Source organism: Colobus angolensis, unplaced genomic scaffold, assembly GCF_000951035.1.
Source record: "Colobus angolensis palliatus isolate OR3802 unplaced genomic scaffold, Cang.pa_1.0 Scaffold146, whole genome shotgun sequence".
Lineage (NCBI taxonomy): Eukaryota > Metazoa > Chordata > Mammalia > Primates > Cercopithecidae > Colobus > Colobus angolensis.
The window spans coordinates 1934362-1955008 of NW_012114555.1; the positions used below are offsets into that span (position 1 = coordinate 1934362).

The window sequence follows — 20647 nt, forward strand, 5'->3', positions numbered from 1 at the left end:
TTATTATACTTTAAGTTCTAGGGTACATGTGCATAACGTGCAGGTTTGTTACATATGTATACTTGTGCCATGTTGGTGTGCTGCACCCATTTTCACTTTTCTTCATGAAACTGGTATTTGTTTATTCCTATTCCTATCCAAGCTCATGTTATTTTTAAATGGTGTAGGGAAGAGAAATGGAGAGGTTTTTTAAAAGTCTATATATTTTTCTTTTAAGTCCATATTGTTTTCTTCTTTCTTCCCCCAACCCAAGTATATTTCAACAGAAAAACACGTAAGCAAGCTATCTACCATCTTCTGTACTAAGAAAAATGCTGAGCATTGGTGGGACAGTTTTATTTTCCCACTTTTAAATGTTATAATCACTCAAGTAAACTTTATTATTTCTTTACACTCTTAATTGGTAATCTGTCCCTTTAATTTAATTATTCAGAGAAAAATATATGCTTACAATATAATTGCTGACTTTCATGAAAGAACAGAAGCATTAGAAAGAAGGAATTTTAGTTGCGTTACTGAAAAAGAAAAAATGTAAGCTTAGTGGACTTGTAAATTTTTTTTTTTTTTTTAGTAACTGCCTAGTATTAGGAACCAAGTTGAGATTTTTAGATCACAGACTTTTCTTGTACTAAACAATTACTGTCCATAATACAGCTTGAGAATTTCACAGTAGAAAAGGGAATAAAATACCAATTATCCAATTTTATCATGCAACTATTACGAGACGTCGTAAAGGATTTACTTAAGAAATAGTTGAACAGTAATAGCCTCCTAAAAACATTAGGAACTATTCTCCACAACTAAAAAGAAAACTTTGTGTTTCCATATGTTTATTTGCTAAACCTTTTATAATAATGTCATGTAATAGCTGAAATAATGCTTTACAACTTTAGGTTCTCAGACATGCATTATCTTATTTATTTTACGATAATTATATGAGAACAGCCTGATGCTTAATGACTCTCAGAAAGATAAAAATCATCTTTCAAAAACAAGAAGGGAAAATTATTTACTAAAATTTAAATATCCTCACAAAAATGTTATTTTGATTTTTTTGGTAAAAACATACGCATAAGTGAGTTAACAACAACTAAGCAGGCTAGATGTGCAGAAGGGGAGGGAGCCAGATCACGAAGGCAGTCTTACCTTCTGATGTTTTCCATCGTTTCCATAAATCCTCAATTGTTATATGTTTATCTTCTCTGTGCAGATGGCTGTGTTTATTAGTAGCATCTTTATATTTCATATCTTCTCTGATGAACTATAGAAGAGAAAACACTAAGATAAATATAAATTCACTACCTTAGTCTTGATAACTGGAGAAAAAAATAAAATCTGATATCCAGTGGGTGGCTATTTTCAAACAGTAACTGGTAAATTTTTGGTATTATAGTCATATTATTCTTACATGTTTGTAAAATGTATTTAATGAAATGTCTTCTGCTACTAATCATAACACCACCACCAGCAGCAGCAGGAGTAAAAGTACTTAATTCAATGTTTATTATTTACCAGATATTATTCTAAGTTATATAACAAATAGGTGTATACAGTCACCCCCTCCATATCTGTGGATTCAGCATTCATGGAATTGAGAATATTAGGGGAGAAAACGGATGGTTGTGTCTGTATTGAACATGTACAGAGTTTTAAAAATCATTATTCCCTAAACAATATAACAACTATTTACATAGCATTTACACTGTATTAAGTACTATAAGTAATCTAGAGACAATTTAAAGTATATGGGAGGATGTCTGTAGGTTATATCCAAATACTGTAACATTTTATATAAGGGATTTAAGTATCCATGGATTTTGGTATCCACGGGTAAGAGGGAGTCCTGAAACTAATCCCCCACAGACACCAAGGGACCACTGTATATCTGTCTATACACAGGAAGTCATTTAACTTTACCACAGTCCTATAAGGAAAAGTATTATTTTTCTTCATTCTGTAAATGAGAAACCAAGGCCCAAAGAGGCTAAGCAATTTGCCCAAGATTGAAAAAATAACGAATATCAGAGCTGAGAGTCCAACGCAAGCCATTTGGTTATATTCAAGAGCATAATATACTGCCTCAATATCACCGCATTCATTTTTACCAAATACTTGGTGACAGGGATGTTTGAAAACAGAACAATCTTCTCAATTACTGCATCATATTTCTATGTTCTCCTGCCTTTTTTAAGCTACTACTTTTAATTCAAAAACATTTGATTATGGTGTTTAGAGTTAAAGCATACTTTACAAAACTGAAGTACACCTTCTATTAGTCTTACTTTAAATATATAGAGAGATAGGCTGAGGCAGGAGAATTGCTTGAACCCAGGAATTTGAGGCTGCAGTGAGCTATGATGGCACCACTGCACTCCAACCTGGGCAACAAGGCAAGAACCTGTCTCTTAAAAAAAAATATATAGAAAGCATTAAAATTATCTTCGCTAAAAACTAATCTGTTCTATATTACTTTTTTAACCGTTTTCCATTGTCTAACAATAAAAAGCAAACTCCTTTTTATGATTTAATACCACTTATTAATCTTATCTCTGAGAATCTTTTAGGCCTTATCTCTTGATACTTTCCTCATACGTACCCATTACTCTAATTATGTGAAACTAATAGTTTTTAAATTGTTTATGCTTTTTCTACCTCAATATTTCTGATTTTTCTTGTTTCATTATTTTACGTGGTATCTTTTTTGTTTTTCTGTTGTTCCAAAACTGTAAGATCATGTAAAATATTTCAGAAGTCCACGACGCAGAAATTGAAATTTTCCCACAGTTAAAAATGCCAGAGGCATATTTTTCTGACTTTTACACTAGCAATGAACATCACCTTCAGACAAAAGACCAAATTCTGCCTGAGTAGAGATGCTCTCTACTGAAACTGAAAAAGAAAATTTTAACAGCTGTATAATATTGAGCAAATCATTTAACTTTTCTGAGGCTCAGCAACCCTGGGAGCAAAATAAAGAAATAATGTTCTAGGATCAACAACACTGTTGAACATGTGGTCAGCAGAGTAGTGTCAGCATTACGGCAATCAGAAAACACTTTCACAGCATCTGGGTCAAGCATGTGATAAATATGCTCACCTTGTCCACCCTGTACATATACACTGGAAATTAAAAATCTGGTCCCTCATCATCAAAAGTTTGAAAAGTATTAATCTGAAAAACCTATGTAATCTGTTGTCTTCTTTAAATAGTGCCTTATTCCTTTATACTAAATGCTGCCTTAAGTTATATTTAAGGGGGCTGCCTGGTTGCTCCAAGTCCTCCTGTCATCATCCAACTCTTCTTGACTGACACCTTCAAAATCCAGTAGCGACCCTTGGAAAAATCACTACCAAAGAGATGCTCAGAAATGGTCTCTATCTTGGAAAAGGTCCAAGAGCTGGAAAGAAATTCTAGACTGAAAATGGTAATAATGGACTGAGCAGGGAGGAAATCTGTCTTGGAAATGGTCCAATCAGTTGGAACAAATGGCAACTGTTTCATTATGTAATATATATTAAAGACAATGTCCAAAAAAAGTATCCTCACTACACGAACACAAACAATCTAAATGTGGAGTTCTGTGATTTCAGGATCAATATATTTCAGAAAATAAGCAAATTTCCACATGACTAGATGTGGCATTCTAGCCACGTAACTATTTTAGAAAAGCCGGAATGAGTTTATGGATATATGCCAAACATACTTAACAAAATAAAAGATTTTTTAAAGTTTTTTATGCTTTTGAAGATACTTATAGCTCATCTGGTATAAAAGAACTATCTATTCCTAAGAAAGTTGGGTGAAAATTGAATAAACACAATGAATTGTATTTTCCCTGGAATTACCATCTAAAACTACTTCTGTTTTAAAACGAGAAGTATGACTCCAGGATATCACAATAACTCATAACAAACCACATGAAATAAAAGTATATTCTGTATCTTACAGATCTTCAACATGCTGATCACAGAATGTGACTACAAACCAGTATAATTAGAAATATTTTTGTTCAGAAAATGTTTAAATGAACCAAACACATTAAAAATCATCACGTTCTATGGAACCTTTTCCCAATATCCTAAAGAAGTAAAAAATATATAATTCTGACTGCTCAGACTTTTCCAAAACTTTGTTAAAAATCCCTCCTCATTTTAGCAATGAAGTAGGGTAACTAGAGAAATTTTAAAAGCAGTCACCAATAACTGAAAATGCATACACAAGACAAATACTCCTTCTTTGTATTCATTTGTCAAAAGACAAATACTTCTTATTTGCAATTCATGAATTGAGAAATCTGAAAATAGGATGTGAAATTCAACGAAGTGAGTCTTCAAATAATGTATGGCAAATAATGTAGCGTTCCCTGGTAAATACATCCAATTACATGCAAACCTACTATAGGGAATCCCAAATTGACAAGGTACATAAGGGAGTGCTCAGCAAATAAATGACAAATGTTCTTTTTAAAAGATTCACTCAGACGATTCTTTTAAATAAACTCTTCTAGTACCACTGAAAGTAATGCTTTACATATCCAGTTTGGGGAAGTTAGTTTTCACATAATAAACTGATTTCAGTTTCTCACACCTCTAACTTCAATGTTGTATTTGTGCTGTTATTTTTATGACAGCACTTTAATAAAATCTGATATATGTTATTATAGGTACATTCTGGGGCTCTATTCAGGCCATACCCTTTTCCCACACAAATACTCACCTGCATTAGTGTACATCCCTGTGTGTGTGTAGTTGCCCCCTCTCAATCTATCATCCACAGCCACAGCTATCTGATCAAAGGATAGACAGACACCTCACCTACAGGAGAATAACCCTGAGCCTATGCCAGGATGGCAGGATTCTCCTCACAGGAAATTATACTGAGATTATGAAAAACTGGACGACTTGGCCACAGCTCTGGACTTTTAGGGTGATAAACACACTGATATTGAATGTACCATTTTATGAGTAGTCAAGATGGGCTAGGTGGTAAGGCAAACAGAGGAAGCCAATAAATATGCAGAAAGAGAAAATAATGAAAGAGAAAAGAGGTGACCACAGGGAAAGACACAGCACAAAGAACTGCCTCCGTTCTTGGTGACTTTCTACTTTTAATTCCTCGGGAGGCCTGTTTTGCACAATTTTTATCCTGATTTCCATGATATAAGTCTGTTTCCCCTTCTACTTTTAAATACATAATTTTAAGACCTCAATACTCAGGAGAGGTGATTTATCATCATAGTCAGGCATGCAGACTCGAGTTTGACATATACTCAAAACTTGACTCCACTACTTACTATAAGACATTTGCAAGCACTTAACTGCTCATTAGCCCCATTTTTCTCTTCTGTAGAATCAGGAAAATAAAATTGCCTACTATATAAGGTAAAATGCATACACAGTGTATGCAAGTGTCAGACAAAAATATTTTGAGTGGTTTTTATATGCTGGTGTTGAGTTACTGTCAAAGTTTAAAACATGAACAAATGAGCATCACCCTGATTATACTGGAAGGTGTAATACATATTTTGGGGATTAACAGACATTTATGTAAGTTTGCCCAATACACCCATTTCAGATATCCTGAAACAAACTGCATAACAGGGATGGAGCAGAAAACCACAGTTTCTTTACTGACAATGTAAGCACACTTTCCCAAATGACATCTGTCATCAAAACAATACAATGTCCAAGGTCTGATATGTGAGTCAGTTAAAACAGATGGGTTCTTCATAAACAATTGCAAGGTCTTGAAAATACTACTAAAATAGCTTAGTATAATGTCTCAGCGGAAAAAATTCACAAGAAAAGTACCACTATTATTCCCACTTTTTTTTTGTTGTTGTTGTTGAGACAGTCTCACTTTGTCACCCAGGCTGGAGTGCAGTGGTGCAATCTTGGCTCGCTGCAAGCTCCGCCTCCTGGGTTCAGGCCATTCTCCTGCCTCAGCCTCCCGAATAGCTGGGATTACAAGTGCATGCCACCACACCCAGCTAATTTTTTGTATATTTTTTTTTTTTAGTAGAGACGGGATTTCACCGTGTTAGCCAGGATGGTCTCCATCTCCTGACCTTGTGATCTGCCTGCCTCGGCCTCCCACAGTGCTGGGATTACAGGCATGAGCCACCATGCCCAGCCTATTGCCACTTTTAAAGATGAAAAAACTAAGGCTAAGAGAGAGTCAGCAATGTATTCTATTTCATAGAGCTATTTAAAAGGAGACCCAACTCTGGAAGTAAGTTTTGAAGTATTCTAAAGTCTAAGTTCTTCACCACCATGCTCACCTGGATGTTCTGTAAAAATGCACGGATTCCTAAACTCTCAGATGTGATAACATGTTAATAAAGCATGAACTGCCCATGTTTCTCTCTTCATCTTAAAATTGTTACATCAAATAGCACAGTGTTTGAGAGCACAGACTTGGTCTAGACTACACAGATATCCCGAATCTCCTTTTTGTTCTATGACTGTAGTAAGTTACTTGACTCTTTGTGCTTCAGTATTCTCACCTGCAAAATGGTCACCTTCAAAGGGTTATGAGGATTAAGTTTTTTATTTTACATGAAGTGCAAAAAAAAAAGTGGTACATTAGTCGACACTCAATGTCAACTATTTTAATTTTATTGTAAATCATTTATTTTTCAAAATAATGAGTTGAATTTTTACCTTGATTTGCATATTCTGTATGATTTCCTGGACATGAATGAAGACAGTGTGAGGTACTACAAACACCAGCTGATAATCACTGATCTAAGAATTGAATCTACAAAGAACAGCAATACCAAATCTTGATTGAGACTCACAACCCAAGACCCTGTAATTTGTATACAGATAGAGGTTACTACTAAGACATTCCTTGTTTTAATAACCTTGATCTTATCCTCCGATATGGTTTGGATGTGTCCCCACCCAAATCTCATTTTGAAATGTACTCCCGTAATTCCCACCTGTTGTGGGAGGGACCTGGTAGGAGATAATTGGAATCATGGGGCAGTTTCCCCCATACTGTTCTCGTGGTAGTAAGTCTCACAAGATCTGATGGTCTTGGTCTTATCAGGGGTTTCTGCTTTTGCATCTTCCTCATTTTCTCTTGCCGCCGTCCTGTAAGAAGTCCTTTTGCCTCCCTCCATGATCCAGCCAAAATCTACCATTAGGCTTTGGCCTCTGATGCCAGAACTCTGCATACCTAAATACCCACTTGAGTGTTTCTTGCCATCCATTACTTAGACATGATCAATACTCACACAATCACATAAGTTAACATTATATCCAATCACCATTACATCAATAATATATATAGCAAGTCATTTGGAATTAATGTTAATATTCATGTTAATATTCACTTTAAGTAGGGGTAAGCATTTCAGATTTAACGAATGAAAAAAATCTCCTTCTGTATTTGATAAAATTTAGTAAGTCAGAATTTGCATTTCCAGCAAAGATGAGGTTACAGGGGCCGGATTTACCATACCCCCAGGCCCTCAAAAAACAACTAAAAAACAGACACAATATACAAACAATAGTTTTCAAGACACTGAACACAAAGCAACAAAGAACAGTGATCCCTGAGAGACTAGAAACAAACAACTGTGCCGCATGACTGACCTAAATGAGTTCCTGGAGAGAATTTCTAGGAAAAGGTGCAAGAAGAGGGAACCCAACAGTGCCAGGCAGTTTCCCTGAGTTGAAAAGACGGGACTTTGTGTGGGAAATGGCACATTCATACGTCTGTAGGAGTACAAACTAGTGTAACCTTCGTGGGGGGCAAATTTTAGCAATATCAATTAAAACGTTAAATGCTCATTGCCTTTAACCCAAGAATTTCTACTTTTCAGAATTTATTCTATAGTAATGCTCACATAACTGTATAAAAAGTTCAAGAGTTTTCATTGCAATATTATGAATAAAAATTTTATGACTATTCAAATTGCCCACCAGTAAGAAACATTTGACAAATTACGACACCATCAGGGCAAAATGTAAAAGCAGGTATATCCGTTTACCCTTAATAAAAAAGAAAAGCTTACAATATAGCTATCTGATATTTAATAAAATTACATCAGTTGAGTTTGATCATTCTGGAATTTTTTTCATGCTGACTAGAAGCTATGATGGCTGATCTGATACATTTTTTAAAAAAAGAACAATAAACCTATAAAAGCTTCTAATGTACATTTTCATACTCTTAACTTCTAGCCTAATGTTACTTGGATCCACCAAGGTGTTGCTTGATAACTCCAAAGAACAACACAGAACTGGATCAAGCATCCCAGAGTCATAGGGTAACACCAGAGGAGGCATTCTATCAAAAGAACAGCTTGTCTTAGTCCATTTAGTGCTGCTATAACAGAATAACTGAGACTGGCTGATTATTTATAAAGAACATAAGTTTATTTTTCTCACAGCTCTGCAGGCTGGGAAGTCCAAATCAAGGCACCAGCATCATCTGGTGAGTGCCTTCTTACTACATCTTCATACAGCAGAAGGCTAAAAGGCATAAGAGAGCACCTACTCCCACAGGCCCCTTTTATAGTGGCACTAATCCCCTCATAGTCTAAGCACCTCCCATGAGACCCCTCCACCCAACACTGTTGCATTGTGGATTAAGCTTCCAACACATAAATTTTGGGGAACACATTCAAGCCATAATGCTTCTTCCAATCTGAATTCATGGTTTAAGAGAGAAATCAAAATTTCTATCTAGAACAGGAGTGTGTAGATTGTACCATAGGTATGCAGTTTTTGTAGATAAGAGAATACCAGTAAGACAAAAATTATATATTTAAGAAGCTTTTAATTTCAACAGAATCAACTGAAAGCTGTTTCGTGTCATAAAAACGTAAAGACTACAATTAGTCTGAATGCTTAAAACATGAAATAGCTGTCACTGGTTCTTTTTGATACTAGAGCTCTAATTAATTTGTAAAGCACTAGCAGCAGAAATATATTGCAGATAAGATTATGTGTTATACAGAGGGTCAAGTAATTATTTCTAGTATCCATCACTGAGAATACTGTGTATTACGCTTACTTTCACTGTCTAGTGAGTACCTATAAGCACTTAAAAGAAAGCTATATTGTATTTATAAAATGCAATTCAGAAATATTCTTCATCAAAACATCTTAAGTATTCAATTTGATTAATATTTTTATAAAGCAAAAATTTTAAAAACCATATGTATATGTTTACATATGGTTTTATGAACATAAAGAAAGCTATGGGGGAAAAAATCACAAGCAGTAACACCGATAATGAATGGGGGATGGGATGGGCCATCAGGAAGATAAGAGGAGGAGCCAAGGAGGAAATACAATATTTACACATTAAACTGTGAGCACCTGCTTAAGTTAACACACACATACACAAGCTCAACAATAAAGACCCTGAAGCAAGACGGAGGCATTTCAGAGTGAGACACAGGAAGCAGATCTAAAACTGCATCAGAACTGTTCCTAAACCACAGATTAGAGGTTACTACCACTTTCTTTGGAAAGAGAAGCTGGATACCAATTTCATAACCACTATAGGGCCTTTATTTCATTATACATAAATATAATAAACTACACATAGTTTTCATCAAAAAAGAAACTTTACAGTAGTACTTATCATTTTAATGATGAGTTATATAGTTCATTTAGTCACCAATAAAATAATTTTACTACTTAACTATGTTAAAATACATACAGGACTGTGAGACAGAATAAAGGTCAATAATTTAGACTGTAAGATAGATTATACCAAAGTAAATTCTGGAGTTGCTACTTTTAGAAATATTTTGAATGAACACAGACACTGATAATCATGAGAAAGCTTTGTGGCACTCAGCATTCAGAGAATAACTCTGACTATAAATATGGATAATATTAATAAAACTCAAAATATAATGTATCAAAATTAATTTGTGAAGACTTACTGTGTAATAGGATTGATAAGGAAAAATAAGAGACTATCTAAACAAAAAGAAAAGCAATTCTATCCTAAATCCGTAAAAAGTGACATTGGAAGATTAAGATTGAAGAAAAAGTAATCTTCTACAAAGAAACAAAATGAATACATTGTATGTACTGTGTCAGTTCACTAGGGTGTGCCTTACCTATCATCGCCACTGAATATTCATTTTTCTGTAGTTCTCCTCATTTTTACCTCTCAAGGAAGCTAACAAGTATCTTCTATCAACCAAAGACTTGGTTTCTGAGAAGTCACTAGCCCTTTGTTTTCCAATAATCCCAAGACTAGTAATGTTCACTGCAATATTAATTACAATTTTCTTTAAAAAAAAAAAAACTATAGAATCAGTAAAACGTAATGTATCCCACAACGTCAGAAAATGAAGCATTTCCAGAATACTGAAGACTGCCTCTTTTAGCACTAAAACATTCTAATTTTAAGCAATTTTAGTGGAAAACATTCTAAAATAAACTGCCTTATTAAATGAAGTTTTCGGGAGGGGTTAAAAAAATTTTTTTATAGAGACAACATCTCACTATGTTGCCTAGGCTGGTCTCGAACTCTTGGGTTCAAGCAATCCTCCCAACTCAGTCTCCCAAAAAAATTCCAGGATTTCAGGCGTAAGCCACTGTGCCTGGCCAAATACAAGGCCATCATTTTGAACACTACTTCTTTTCGCAATTATGTCACAGTCTCCCAGTTCCTCCCCTCTGTAGAGATGTATGTTTGAATTGAGGAAGCCTAGCCAATAAGACTATCCCTATGCCTGTGGCCACAGGGAAGGGCTGGAGGTAGGCATGTGACCATGTCAAAACAATTAGAACCAATATGAATCCCACTTAGCACTTTCATTGGAACACCTGGAAAAAATAAGCTCTCTCTGCTGTGGCCACAGAAAACTAGCAGGATTTGACCTAGAGCTGTTGAGAGACACACAGGGAGAACGAGCCTGAGAATATGGCCAGTAAAGAAAGCAAAGCTGAGAGAAAGTGGCAGAATTTTGATGACAGGTGTTCAAGCACAAGAATCCAATCATACCTGAACAATTCTAGATTGTTCAACTATGGGACCAATACATTTCCATTTTGCTTTTGTAAATTAGAATGGAATTTTTTTCACCTACAACATCCCTATTATGGAATGTTTACAGCATATAAAAATTTTCCTGATTATAAAGAAAGATCCCTGTATATATATTTTTGCCAACTTCTGACGATTTCCCGCGGATAGGTTCTTAGAAAGAGACAGACATACGATTATAAGGCTTTTGATACACAGAGTCAAGTTGCCTTCTGGAACAACTTTTATTTATTTCTTTTCATGTGTGCAAAGTATAGTTGTTAAAAACAAAACAACAGAAACAGAATAAAGAGGCTGTGGCTTCTGTGGGGCAGTGCCAAAGCAGAGCCCCACATACTCAGACCTGGGGAGGAAGGGCTTTATGCTCCAACAGGTCTAGGGCTGGCAAGCAGGGAGATGGGGTCTTACGTGTTGGCCCTCATAGCAAAGAATGGAGATCTGGTGAGGCTGATGGAGGGCTGGAGAAAGCCTGATCAAGATGTGGCTGTGGCCTCAGTCCCCTCCTCCAAGTCCCACAACTCTGACTGCAGATAATCAGCAAAGAGAGCCCTGGCCCGGCCAATTTCACCCCCTCCCTACACCGGTATTATGAGTACCTAAATCAAGATATTTTCACAAGCTTTATCATTTATATATATTTTCAAATGGTACAAATATATATATATTTGTACCATTTGAAAAATAAAATGTAATTATGTTTTGATATGAATTTATTATAATTTTAAGATTATAAATTCTCAAACTCATATTAACTATTTGTATTTCGCATGTAAAACGTTTATTCCATACTTATTTTACATATGGGAATCTGTCAGTGTCCTCTCTAATAAAACAGAGAAAGAGAGACAGAGATGAAAGAAGAACAGCATCCCTCCAATCTCCTAAATTCTGATGTTATCATGGGAGAATACAACACTTGGAGCTACTGCAGCCATGTCCAACCATGAGTAGAAAGCCAATGAAAGAAAAGCTAACACAGAGACCTACACATCATTGAGCCTGTGTACGAACCTTAAAACCATTTAGCCCCTGACTTATGATAATGCATTTTCAAATATTAAACTCTTATTGTTCAAGCCACTTGAATTCAGGTATTCTATTACTTGCAGCCAAAATCATCCTAAAACATAGTCAAATAAAATTCTAGCTTGCTAGTCCCCGTCTCTTAGGTCTAGTGTACAGGATCTGGAATCATTTAATGACCAGTGATAAGCAAAGATGGTTTTTGACACAGGGAAACAATGCAATAGACAGAGAATTATAAGAAACCACAAAACCAAACTGGTAAACTGATGTGATAAACCAGATTATCCAATTGCATATTTTTAAGTCTATGTACCCTTTTTCTAAAGATGAAGGGATATAAAGTCATCCAAAATTTGTTTCAGCTTTGTAGGAAGCAAAAGGAAAGGGATATGACATCGGAAAATCAGAAAAAAAGAGTGCACGGTAGTGCAAGCACACAGGAGCATGTGCACGCATATGCACATACACACACACACACACACACACACACACACACACACACACAAGTGAGGCAACTGCAGCAGCAAATAGTGAGGCCCCTCACACAGAGAAGAAAGATATCTGGAAGTAAGAATCAAAAAGCTATGACTTGAGCAGTTCCTCTCATCAGATTCTTCCTCCATTACTAATCTTAAAGAATCAAGGTTTGATAAGACTACATTAAGGGAACTGACAGGTTCTTATCAGAGGTTCCAATAAGTTCTATTAAGTAATCACCTATATTTTCTTCTAATTTTGGTACAGTTTCACATTCATCAATTTTTTAATATATCTAGTTTATTTTCTATATAAGGTGAAAGGTCAGAACTGAGTTTCATTCTCTAAATCTTAACTCATTACTCAAGCATTACTTATTGAAATAACTTTAATATTCCCAACAACCTGCAATGCTATCTTTATACAACTGAAACATGGTAGGACATCAATATTTTCCCATGGTTCAAGCTAACCATAAACATAGACAGTTCTCTTTCTGGGATATTCCATTTACTTTTTTCACGTTAATACTAACAGAAGAAAAATAATGATTTTTGCATGTCCAACTAACATTAATGACATCATATACAAATGCAACAATTTTACGTATAAGGCACATAGCACAAATCTAACCGACATCACTATAATGTTGTAAACATGCCATGGATTCAGAGACTTTATTTTCTAGAGCAGTTTTAGGTTCACGGGCTTGTTAAGTTCACAGCAACATTGAGTGGAAAGTACGAAAAGTTCCCAAATACAACTTAAATTTACAAGAAAAAAACAAACAACCCCATTAAAAAGTGGGCAAAGGACATGAACAGACACTTCTCAAAATAAGACATACATATGGCCAACGAGCGTATGAAAAAAGCTCAACATCACTGATCATAAGAGAAATGCAAATCAAAACCACAATGAGATACCATCTCACACCAGTCAGAATGGCTATTATTAAAAGTCAAAAAATAACAGATGCTGTAGAGAAAAAGGAACACTTTTACACTGTTGATGGGAGTGTAAATTAGTTCAACCATTGTGGAAGACAGTGTGGCCATTCCTCAAAGACCTAGAGGCAGAAATACCATTCAAACTAGTGTATCTCATTACTGGGTATATACCCAAAGGAATATAAATCGTATCTATCATTATAAAGACACATGCCTATATATGTTCACTGCAGTACAATTCACAACAGTAAAGACATGGAATCAACCTAAATGCGCATCAATGATAGACTGGATAAATAAAATATGGTACATTTACACCATGGAATACTATGCAGCCATAAAAAGAACAAGATCATGTCTTTTGCAGGGACATGGATGAAACTGGAAGCCACTATCCTTAGCAAACTAACACAGGAACAGAAAACTAAACACTGCATGTTCTCACTTATAAGTGGGAGCTAAATGATGAGAACACATGAACACATGGAGACGAACAACGCACACTGGAGCCTCCCAGAGGGTTGGGGGGTAAAAAGAGGGAGAAGATCAGGAAAAGTAACTAGAGGATATTAGGCTTAATACCTGGATGATGAAATAATCTGTACAACAAACCCCCATGACACACATTTAACAATGTAACAAATCTGCACATCTTGCACATGTATTCCTGAACTTAAAAGTTAAAAACAAAAAAGTTCCCAAATACTCTCTATTCCCACAACGCTTACTTCATTCATTTAAACATTCACCATGTACTATTAGATTTTAAAATCTTTATTGAACCACCTTCACAAATCCATGTACATTAGAATACATACACATAGAGTTAGCAGATAGTGTTGGGGAAAATACTATTCACGTGATTGATGAGAAAAACAGATATTCAGTGATTGTTAATTGACAAACAACATTTTCTAACTTTGTGTAAGCAACTTTTCACAAGTTACTAGAAAAGATTATTACACAATAGAAAACATAAACTTTTACAATACTAGTGTAAGCTCTTTGGTATCCTGTCACTCTTAATTAGAGTATTTAGTAATGGCTTCTGTTTTAACAAATTTTAATTTGCATTGAGATAAAACACCATGAATGCACAATGCAATTACTCACGAAAATATTTCCTATCTATTATGGACCAATAGTGGGAATAGAGCAAGACAAAAGAAACAAAAATCCCTACCCTCAGAGAGCATATTTCCTAGCATGTGAAACCCAGAAATTAAGAAAACAAGTCAAATCAAAAGTATATTGTTACTCAAAGCAAGTAAGGCTAACCTGCTAAGGAAATAGAGAATAAAAGTATTTTGCTTGTATTTTAAAAATTGAAGAACAAGTAAACCATAAAATAAAGGGGGAAAAGGCAATCTTTAAAGGGATGGAGAAAATATGGTATATGAGACAAAGACAGAAGGGATACTTTTTGCATATACTTTATTGCATAGATTAGACTATGGAATCATATATATATTTGTATAAAACAATAATTATAAAAACAAAATTAATTTTAAAAGGTAATCCTTAAAAATCACAAGTAAAATAAAACAACTGAACCTAACTACATCATCTAGATAGTGGTATAACCATACAGTTAGGAACTATCCTCACTGATTTTAATCATATTTGCCTAGAGGGATATGGCCTATAAACAAACAAACAAAAAAACTCCAAGATAATTAAACTGTTTTTGGTAATTATACACCACTGGTTTTAACGTTAGTATTCTTATCCTTACTAGTTATGCTGGTATTGTTAAGAATCAAAATTTTCAGTGTGACTGTTGGAAAATACAGGGGTAAGACCAATAAAGTTAAATTAAAACCCTGTAGTACTAAATCTGAATCATAAATATCAGACTGAATTCATAGTGTATATTATCTTTGAAAGAAAGAAAGTAACAACAAAATATTTCTTAGCCCCATCCACTGAGAAGACATAGGAACAATGACTAACGGAGCGCTGCTAGCACTTGGATTGGGGTCTATCAGATACTGTTTCCCACTAAACAAAATTAAAGCTCCTTCAAGAAACAGCTGAAGAAAGCAGAACTCTGGGGCCAGAAATATACGAGCTGGACATGGAACATTTTGTCACTGTGGAAAGCAAGAAACCTATCAAAGGCAAGGTTGTGCCTGAAGGATCCAGGTGCGAGCCTAAGTAAGTTTCCACTGGCCAAAACTGGGGCAATTTAAACAACAACAAAGATAATAACATAGCCTGAAGCTCATTCAAAATCATGAGTTCATGATACTAAACATACACACAAGCATGCCTCTCATCGCCTTTAGAGGATCCTTGGAAACTACCTAATTATTTTGAATATGTGTAAATACAGGGAATCAATCAATTATTTTTCTTGCCTTTCCTATACAAACAGGAAACCAAATAATTGATGTGTTAAAATATCTCTTTAAAGGGTATTCCAATTAATGAAAAAAAAAAGGATAGAAGTAAAATACTGGCATTTTTCAACCATTAATAAATTAATGAATCCCAGCAACGATCAACAATGGCAGATGAGATCACAAAACATCAAGGATGATGCCAAATTTTTGGGCCCACTCAAAGATTGTTATAATGCAGCTGTTTAAACAGCAACTCCATTGTAAAAAACAAAAACAAGAGAGAAGAGATTTGAGTCAAGTAGGAAATCAGGACTCAATTTTAAACCTTAAATTTAAGATGACTACTAGATATCTAAGCAGAGATGTTGATGCAGTTGGATATATGAAGCCAGAGCTCAGGACTCAGTTATAGGGTATGTGAAAGCCTCGAAATTAGGTAAGATAACCAAGAGGGTGAGTATAAATAAGCAAAGCAGTGTACAGACTAATATTTGTAGTTCAAGGAGATAAAGGGGAAACCAGCAAAGAAACTGAAAAGCAGTAACCAATATGGTAGAAATAAAATAAGGAGGGCATGGTTTCCCAAAGATCAAGTTTTTTTAAAAAGTGCTTTAAAAAGGAAAATATATTAAACCATATCATGACACTAGTTAGTAATACGAAGACTGATAACTGACCACTGCATAGCCACATGGACATCACTAATAAGCACAATAAGAATAATTTTGGTGGCGTAATGAAGTCAAAAGCCTAAGTGAGATTAAGAAAAAATGAAAAACAGTACACAAGTCCTTTTGAGATTTTTTGTTTTCTAATCAAAGGAGGGAAGAATGAGGCAATAACCAAAGGCAGAAGGAGAGTCAAGAAGTTCTTTTGTTGTGTGTAAAGGTAAGAAAAATAATGCCAGGTTTGAACACATGATCAAGTTACAGTAGAAAAGGGAAAATATGGTTGCTGAGGAGAGAAAAATTGCAAAAGGACTGCCCTAGAGTAGGAATAGGGGATGAGGTCAAGTACACAGGTAAAGAAATACACTTGGCAAGAACACAGACAGTGAATCCACAGTAGTAGGAGAGAAGATAAAGCTTGTGGACACAAATGCAGACGGTGAGCCCCCAGTGGTTATCTGACACAGACAGTGAAAGAAAACACTTCCCAACCCCAATCGTAACATCTACAGGTAGTTGTTAGATCGCTGGGATAAGATTTTAAACATATCACAAAGTATGGGAAAAAAACTAGCAACTGAATTTATCTTTAAATTAGTGACCAAACAATACATAACAGGTTTTATAGTAATACAAATATTTCTCTTCATTGTCTTCTACAAAAGAAAGTGAAAGTTTTAAAATCTGAGAATCAAATCTCAATTAGGGTAATGGCTACATGAGTATGTAGTTTTCAAAATTCATCAAACTATACACCTAAAATCTTTACATTGAATTGTATATAAAATATAACTCAAAAAACTTTAAGCCATTAAGAATTTGAAGAAATTCATTATCTTATACAGGCACAATTTTATTCATTAAAAGATACTTACCTTTAAAAGGTACTGCTCATCTCTTAGGATCTTTAAGAAAGCCAATAATTAGGAGAGCCCATTAATTTACTATATGGTATAATTTTTAAATATCTTTTTTTAAGGGGAGAAAATAAGAGTTTAAATCTCACTTCCATCAGTGAGATTCAGGGTAATAACTATAACCCATTTTTGGAATGTGAAAATCCTCTATCAATATTCAGGGAATACTGGCTTATCAGGCCTTCTGGTTCTAATCTACAGAAAGAATTTCATTTCCTGCATCACCACACATATGCTCTGTAACTAAAGTGGGACAGGTAAAATACAAAGAGTGAACTGGATAAGGGATGGAAATTGGAAATATGGGTCAAGCTAAACTACAAAGCAACAAATACCATAAAGGAAGAGTAATGCAAGAGATTACTTTGGCTTGGAAGAAGAATGATAAAAGAAAATACAAAAAACAAGAAACAGAGAAAAGATTCCACTTGAACTAATCTTTAAATTAATCTTAAAAGATGGTTTGACAAGCAAGATGAAACAAGCGGAGACTGAGCGAAATCCTAAGGGAAATGCCTGTATACTCATGAGAATACAGGATGTGCACAAAAAGTTGTCTGTCAGTAGTTCACTTTGGCTAAAGTAAAGAGCACGTGAAGAAGCTGCACAATAAATGATCATGGATAGAAAGGCAGAATATGACCAGACTGTAAAAGATCATGAATGTCAAACTAAGCAGCCCAAACCGTATTTGGAAGATTATGACAGCAGTTCTCAGAGCATGGTCCCTGGACCAGCAGTATCAGCATTGCCTGGGAATCTGTTAGAAACACAAATTCTTGGGTCTCATCCCAGACCTACGGAATCAGAAACTGTGAGGGTGGGCCCAGCCATCTGTGTTTTAACAAGTCCTCCTGGCAATTTTAATGAAAACTAAAATTTGAGACCACTAGACTATGGGGCTCTAATATAAATTTCTGAGTAGGGCAGAGAATAACAAAATATTATGTTCTAAAATGTTTTAACCAAGTAATAATGTCAAAACGGATTTACAAAAAGGGAAAGATAAGCAATGGCAAGACCAGTTAGAAATCAAATAATAATAATAAAACTCAACTCAGAGAGGCAGACAAAGCAGCAAACAAAGATGAGGCTGGAGCATTGAGCCTGAGTTGTAGGTAAAATAGTGATATCACTAATAAAAACACAACCACACTTAAAGAGAAATAAGAATCAATGTTTTTAAGGAAGGCAGTGATTGGTCCAGCATGAGACTTTCTAAAAAGAAAAGCACAAAGAGAAAGCAATGTATTTCATTAGCACTTAGGACACTGTTGGAGATCTGCACAAGCCAAACATGAGAATGGAATTGTGGACAGAAGAAAGAACTGAATATTTACAGAAGTGATCATGAAAACCATGGGCCTAAATAAAGTGACCTAGGAAGTGAAAGAAAGAGGCCCAAGGACAAAAATCTTACCAAATACATACACTTAGGGTGGAGGAAAAGTAAAAATAACTAAGAAATCAGAAAAGTAAGCAAGAGCAGGAAGAAGGAAAACCAAGCAGCTTCTTTTCAGTCCTATCCTCAACAACATTAAGACTCCAGTCAGACCGCGTGACTTGCTACTGAGTAAATTACTGAGTAAATTAGCACTCAAGGGGCTTTAGTACTTTTTCCCTGTCCTGCCCCTACGTCATGGCATGTGCTTCCTATCATCTAAACCCGTGAAAACTATTCCCATTTCACAAAGTCCATCTTAACGACCCTAGGCAGAGCTTTGTTTGATGCTCCCCAAACAAACGTGCATCACAAGAACACGCCAGGATTCATGTGTATTACCAGGATATCGTTTGCCATGACATGCCTTGTAGTATATACATACATGACATTATATACCCTACTAGACAGTAAACTCATGGGGCCTATATTCAGTTTTTCAATCTGTCCCATATTTAGTACAGTGCTAAATATATAAACAAGAACTTCAAAACCTTACATGTGTTTTGTTTTTAACGAAGTAGTCAACAATGCCCTTAGGCCTATTTCCCAAGTCCTTCAGGGGGTCAAAGAAAAGAAAACAAAGGGAAAATGAGAACAAAACAACCACCACACATAAAAATTTTCAAACATCCCCAATGAACACTTAAAAGAAATTTTAGGTACAGGTATGATATTAAAAAATAATAAAGGTGAGTTAGCAAGGACTGACAGTTAAAGTAAAAGGCTCTTAAATACTATCAACTGTTTGTAACATTTTTAGGATCCAGACAAAATATTCTTTAGTGTTAAAACGTTATATTTCTCCGATTCAGCCCTTTAGATCCAGTGAGGTGGTACAAGGCATTGTCATCAATACTTGGCAGTACCAACGCTAAGTCAAGAACAGTATCAGGCCAGACTCAGAAAGGCCAAGATAGAAAATCTAATACTGATTTAATACGCAGGGGAAAGAGGCAAGGTGAATCCTCCAGCCAAACTCAAGATAAGACTCAAGATAACACTTGGTAGAGTCCTTACAAGGGACCTTGTGAAATGGGAATAGTTTTCACAGGTTTAGATGATAGGAAGTATATATGCCAAGATGTAGGAGCAGGCCAGGGAAAAAGTAGTAAAGCAAGCCCCTAGAGTGACAATTTACTCAATATGGTAAGATTCAAACCAAAATACAGGGAACAAGCAGGGTATGAGGTGCTAGTAAATGAACTAAATACCCAGAAGTTTCCAATATTAACATTAACAGACCATCCAATATTAACAGAAACCCAGTTCAAGAATGTATGCAGAGAGCCTCTTTTAGCTTCCATGGCTCAAAACTGAATACAAGTTAAAAATTAAAAAATTTAAAAAAAACCTGGAAATTATGCCTAAACATGTCATGAAGAATGAACAGTAGTTGGGACAGGTGGACTCTAATCCTAGCACTCTTTAGGTACACTATGTAACCTAAATAACTTAATCTCTCTAAGCCTCTGTCTCCTTATCTATAAGAGAGATAACACTTCTGTCCATCTCAAAAAAGTACTGCTGAAGATAACGTGAGACAGCATAAATGTGAGGTTATCTGAGGATAAGAACTCTTTACCTTACACCTCCCTGATATAACTTAGCACTTTACCTTACAACAACCCAAACAGCTTTCTAGGGCAGAACTGTCTCCTGAGACTATGTGATCAGTGACTGCAGCAGTCAGTCCTTGGGGAACTTCCTGCAGGCTAAATGCTGGATACATAGGAAAACTTAGACTATTACATAAAATTCTTCAGATATGAAAACTTGGTTACCTTTGTTTTTGTG

At 35.3% G+C, this 20647-nt stretch overlaps 1 protein-coding gene across 1 annotated transcript in view; it reads right to left on the reverse strand.

Moving 5' to 3' along the window:
- Positions 1-20647, reverse strand: part of STIM2 (stromal interaction molecule 2) — a 158164-nt gene that overhangs the window by 69475 nt on the left and 68042 nt on the right. Inside the window, exon 4 of the mRNA XM_011935630.1 lies at positions 1147-1261. Coding sequence (XP_011791020.1) covers positions 1147-1261 — 115 coding nt within the window. The remainder of the gene's footprint in view (positions 1-1146; positions 1262-20647) is intronic.